This window comes from Egretta garzetta, unplaced genomic scaffold, assembly GCF_000687185.1.
Source record: "Egretta garzetta isolate BGI_Z169 unplaced genomic scaffold, ASM68718v1 scaffold448, whole genome shotgun sequence".
Lineage (NCBI taxonomy): Eukaryota > Metazoa > Chordata > Aves > Pelecaniformes > Ardeidae > Egretta > Egretta garzetta.
In genome coordinates, this window is record NW_009260497.1 from 1610505 (window position 1) to 1615764 (window position 5260).

General features: G+C 59.8%; 1 protein-coding gene across 1 annotated transcript in view; it reads right to left on the bottom strand.

The window, feature by feature from the left end:
• Nucleotides 1-3566: 3566 nt before the first annotated feature.
• Nucleotides 3567-5260, bottom strand: part of PROCR (protein C receptor) — a 2758-nt gene continuing 1064 nt past the window's right edge. The window contains exons 2-4 of the mRNA XM_035900055.1: nt 4960-5196; nt 3779-4045; nt 3567-3679 (exon numbers count right to left, since the gene is read on the bottom strand). Coding sequence (XP_035755948.1) covers nt 3567-3679; nt 3779-4045; nt 4960-5196 — 617 coding nt within the window. The remainder of the gene's footprint in view (nt 3680-3778; nt 4046-4959; nt 5197-5260) is intronic.

Sequence of the window (5260 nt, forward strand, 5' to 3'; positions counted from 1 at the left end):
GGAAAGGGAAGAGGGCAGTGATGGGTCCTGGGCACCCATACGCCCTGCGAGGAGGGACCCACCAGTACAGTCCTTTCCTCTGCTGTTAAATATTTCCAGGGACATGCCCGCTCTTGTGCGGGAGCAGGAGGCTGTGGGAAAGCAGATCCTGAACCAGCCCAAACAGCCTCCTACCTCCAAAATTACATTGCCCCAAAAAAAAGGCAGCATCCCTTGGTCAGGGAGGGCCAGCTGGAGGCCGCACACCCTGCACATCCCCTTGCCCCAGCACAGCCCCCAGCTTAAAAAGGGTGTTTGAAAATCAGCAGTGCCAGAAATGAAACCATGGGGGGCTGTCATTGTGACCTCCGGGGGAATTCAGAAGAATGGAGCTTGGTTAGAATCATGGAATCATTTCATTGGAAAAGATCTTTAAGATCAAGTCCCACTGTTCAGTCTGGGAAAGGGATGATGGCAGCAGTGCCAGCACAGAGCACGTCAGGGGTGTTTGTAAGGATAATCCCTTCTCCCTGGCCCCAGAGACTTCTATCTGCTGCTACCCACTTTCACAATAAGCACTGATACTATCAGCCCAAGTTTATTTTTTTTTCCACAGTTGCTGCATTCCCACCCCAGCAGGTGCTGGAGCCCATGGCTGTGGTTGCCCAGGGAGCCAAGGGAGCTGCCCGAGGGGCCAGAGCCTCCCGCAGGGGCCAGGGATCCTGGTGGCCGAAAGGTGGCGGGGGTGTGTGCTGTGTGTTCCTGCTTGGGAAGGAGGGGAACATGCCCACCCATCTGAAGCACCCATGGGACGTGACTGCTGGGGAGAGCCGGTTCCTAGCACAGAAAGGGTGGGCAGGGAACTTACTGGAGCAATGTTCAAGGCTGGGTGTCTTATCTCGACCCTTATCCACGCCAGTGCTGGCAGAGCTGAGCCAGGGAAAGGGTGTGGGGAAAGCAAAGCTTCGTACAGCGATGGATGCGGATGACCGGGATGGTTCAGTTTGAGGGAGAAGCTGGGGGGGGGGGGCTTGGTTAAAGTCTTCAAAGGTCTGCGTGTGGGTTGGCGCACCCTCGTGCAGCAAGAAGAAACAAAAAAAAAACCCACCAAGGAGCAAATTAATGACAAACAACCGCATGTCCTGTCAACAAAGGATTAAGTGTTGGCGCCTGTCCCAAGCCATAGCCAAGGGCAGATGAGTAGCCAAAGTGGGGAGAGGATTGGCCGTGGATGTGGCTACCAGCTGCTAGGGGAGGCGGTGCTGATTTGAGTGGTGGTGGGGAGGGAGCTGGGCCATGTGTCCCCAGCACACTGGCCCTGGCACGGGGCTGTTTGGGGGCTGTTTTGGGATGAAGAAGGGAAATTTTGGGGCTGGGATGTGCTGGGGGTGGATGTCATTACCACAACCCCCTCGGCTCATGGCCACCATGTCCATGTCGGGTGTAGGTGCTGGTCACCAGCAGGGAGGTGGGCCTGGGACAGGGGGGTGGCAGCTTTGCGTGCATTGCCCGCGGGCACAGTTTGAGATGAGGCTGTTCCTCAGGATCCTGCTGTTTTGGGAGGATCCCTGCTGCCGGGTGCTGCCCCATCCCCTTGCGATGGCTGGCGGAGACTCAAGAGACCAGCAGCGTTGGCTCCGTTCCGGAGCGCTCTCCCACTGCGACAGACACGCACGAGGGGCCCGGGAGCAGGAAAAAGGCTTTTTCAGAGCTGCTTAAAGCAGAGACTTCCTCATCTTTCCAAAAGATGACGCATTTCAGAAGCAAAAAGCACAACAAGTTCCAGACCTCCCCACTTTCTCCAGCCTGGGTCCCTCCTGGGTGCCAGCCCTCCTGCCAGCCCGTGTCCACAGGGACCATCACAGCCCTGGGCTGTGCTCTCCTGCAGGATCCCTCCCTGCCGGAGCAAGGAGCTACATCCTGGGGTAGGATTTGGCATGGGAATGACTCTGGGTCTTGGGACTGTGGTGCAACAGAGATGCCCCAGGTCCAGCCTTTGACCTTCAGCATCAGCCTCCTGTCCCCCAGTGCCTGCAGCGGGGCCGCCCAGTGCTCAGGCGGCAGCAGAGCCCCTGCCAAGGGCGCTGCTTTAGAGGCCGAGCGATGACGTCCACATGCCTCGGCCCTCTCCTCTTGGCTGCCATTTCCCTTTTGCAACGGAGCCAGCTGAAGGGTGGGGAGCACCCCAGCCCCTGCCCCAGGAGCCTGGGAGAGGCGGGGGCTGCTCGGGGGGGGTGGCCGGCAGCCAGGGTGATGAGATGTGGTCTTTGGAGACCTCCTCCTCCATCCCTCCTCCATCAGGACAACCACAGTGTCATCTTCCCATCCCCTTTCTCTCCTGCATCTTTTCCCCTCTTCCCCCCCTGCCCTCGCCCGCCTTTCCTTTCTTTGCTTTGAGCTGCAGGGAAGGGCACTGAGGAAGGACTGAGCTCGAAGTTAATCCAAGAAAGCTCCTTGTTCCCATGCTGTCTCCTTTTTCGGTGGCCCAAGCTAGCTCCTGGCTCATCCCCGGCCCTTCCTGCCCTGGGGCAGCGGAGATGAGCAGGAGAGGGGGGGTCATGCTGAAAACCTTGCTATGGGTGAAAGGGAAACACAGCCAAGAATTTATTATTAATGTGACCCAAGTCTAAACAGTCAAAGAGCAGTTTTTAGCTCTAGGTCTAGACTCCAGAAAAAGAAAATACAGCCGAGTGCTGTTGTACAGTACCAGTAATGCAGCTCTGCCTTTCTTTAGCTGGTCCTTGGGGAGCAGTTTCTTGCCTTGCGGTCCCCGGCGCCTGCCCTGCCCCTGGCCCCGTGTCTCCCCACTCCCGTATCCCCCAGGCAGCGTCCCTACGGGAGAGTGGTGAACGCATTCATCTGCTCAGAAAAAACTGTCCCGTTACAGCTGCCCGTGCTCAACCTCGGTGTCTCCTACGAAGATGAGGAAATGAAAAATAAACGAAAGCGGCTGCCACTTGGCCATTGGGAAAATGACTCAACTGAGTCAAACCAAAGCTGCAGGCAGACTGATCTGAGCTCAGGAGGCACAAACCCCACCAGCCTCTCCCCGGAGGCCTTGCAAACTCAGTGCATGGCCTGGGGTCTGACGCAGGGGCTGGCAATGCCAATGAGCCCACCCAGAACCAGCAACCGCAGCCACCACCCCTCTCCATGCTGTGCCTGACCCCCGTGATGGATCTGCAGCCCCACATGGGTGCTGGGGCGAAATGAGAGCAACTAAATGCGCTGTGAGAGCGGTTTTATTACCTGATGGGGAAAGCAGTGCCACAAGGTGGGACAGCCTCCCTCCCCAGTGCCACAAAGATGGGACAGCCTCCCTCCCCAGCATTTATGCCCCCTGAAACAGCAATAAATGAGGGTTCAATGCCATCCCTTTAACTCTTTCTTGGCTGTTTCTCCTGCCCCCCCCCCCCCCCCCCCCCCCCCTTTCTTCTAGTTCTTCAAAAAAAGAGTTATGAGCAAAGCCTGCGGCACTGGGGAGATGCAGCCCTGGCGGGGCATGGCTCAGTCCCTCCCTGCCGCCCCAGGCGATGCCGGGCCCCTCCCCTGCCTCCACAGGTGACGCTGGATGGCTGCCTGCTCCATTAGCAGCTCCCTCCTGTGCACAAGAAGATCCCCACGGCCGATCCCAGCAAGGCGAAGGTGCCCAGGATCAGGCCCAGCACCAGCGGGGCATGCGACCGGCTGCTCTGTTTCCCTGCGAGAGGCGAGAGGGATGGAGGTGACAACCGGGGGGGTGGGGGGTCACCCCCACCAGGCCACCGTGCCCCACCCCCTCCCCAGCCCCGGCACAGACCTGTCCAGGGACTCTGAGCCCGCAGGAGGTCAACACAGGTGGTGTTGAGGAAATGCTGGAGGTCCCGGGTGGTCTCGGAGTATTTCATCAGCTCCCTCTCGGCAAAGGTGGCCACCGCATCCCTGCCGGGCCAGCGCCGCTCCCAGGTGGCACTGGGGACGTGGAAGCTGAGGAAAGCCGTCCCGTTGAGGGTCACCTCGTAGAAGCTGTGGGCCGTGCCGTTGGGGAAGAGGCAGCAGCCCAAGTGGCAGAGCAGACTCTGGGTGTCTGCGTTGACAGAGGCAGGGGGTCCGGGTCAGCATCAAGCTGTGCACTGAGTTTGCAAGGCCTCAACCTTGCACTGCCCAGCCCACCCACAGCCTTGGTTTTGCTCGGTTTAGCCGCAGTGGAGACTTTCCCGGTCCTGGGCGGCCACGCTTATTTTTCCCTTCCTTCTCTGCATGCAGCACAGCTCTGGCTTCGTAGAGAGGGAAGGGTTTTCGGCACAGAGTGGAAGGACGCAGCACAGGGAGCATGGGGAGGTGCAGGGCTCACACCAGAGACCCCAAGATGCAAAGCTGCTCCCCAAGGGCCAGGTGAAGAAAGGCGGAGCTGCGGCAAAACTGGTTTGGGGGTAACGAAGAAAAATGAAGGTAAAATGCACCCCACGCCGAAACAGTGGAGGTAATGCAGGCAGGAACACGAAGCCATCGCCGTCAGCGTCCCACGCCTCCCACGAAGGCAGTGGGGTGCAGGCAGGGTGCAGGGAGGGTGCAAGTGGGGTGCAAGCACGTTGCAGGTGGGGTGCAGGCAGGGTGCAGGCGGGATGAAGGCAGGGTGCTTACACCTCACTGTCCCCCGAGGCTGCAACCCTCAGCCCTGCTCCCTGAGGGGCAGCAGGAAGTTGAGTGTCACCCCTCTTCCCAGAGTGGGCTCAGGGTAAGAAATTCCCAGCTCTGCAGAAGGGCTCCTTTTGCCCGGAGCAAGGTTTTGGTCATGCCCATGTCCCCATCCCTTTGCCCAACCGTCCCTGTGCCCAGGGGGGCACCTCACTGCGCCCAACATGGTGGCCACGAGCCAAGGAGGTTATGGCAATGACATCCACTCCCAGCATGTCCCTGTGCCTGGGCAGTGCAGGGGGGCTCCCCTTCCCCGGTGAGACCTGTCAGTGGCCATCCCCGCACCCCCTGGGTACCACTCACAGTTGATGGGCCTCTCCTTGCTGAAGACGCTGACCAGCTGTTCGAAGTAGACCAGGTAGGTGGTCACGTCCTGCTGCAGCCTGGCCCAGGCATCCGGGGGCTCCAGTGGCAGCACCTGGGTGACATTAAGGCCCTCCAGGAGGTGGCTGAGCTGCCCGTCCAGGCTGGCGTTCCCCCAGAAGACAGAGCTGCCCTCGGAGATGCGGGTCCCTTGCAGCATGGTGAAGGTGAGCGGGGCTGTGGGAGAAGCCGGACATCACCCAACCGCCCCATCTCGCTCCCGTAGGCCATGGGGGTCCTG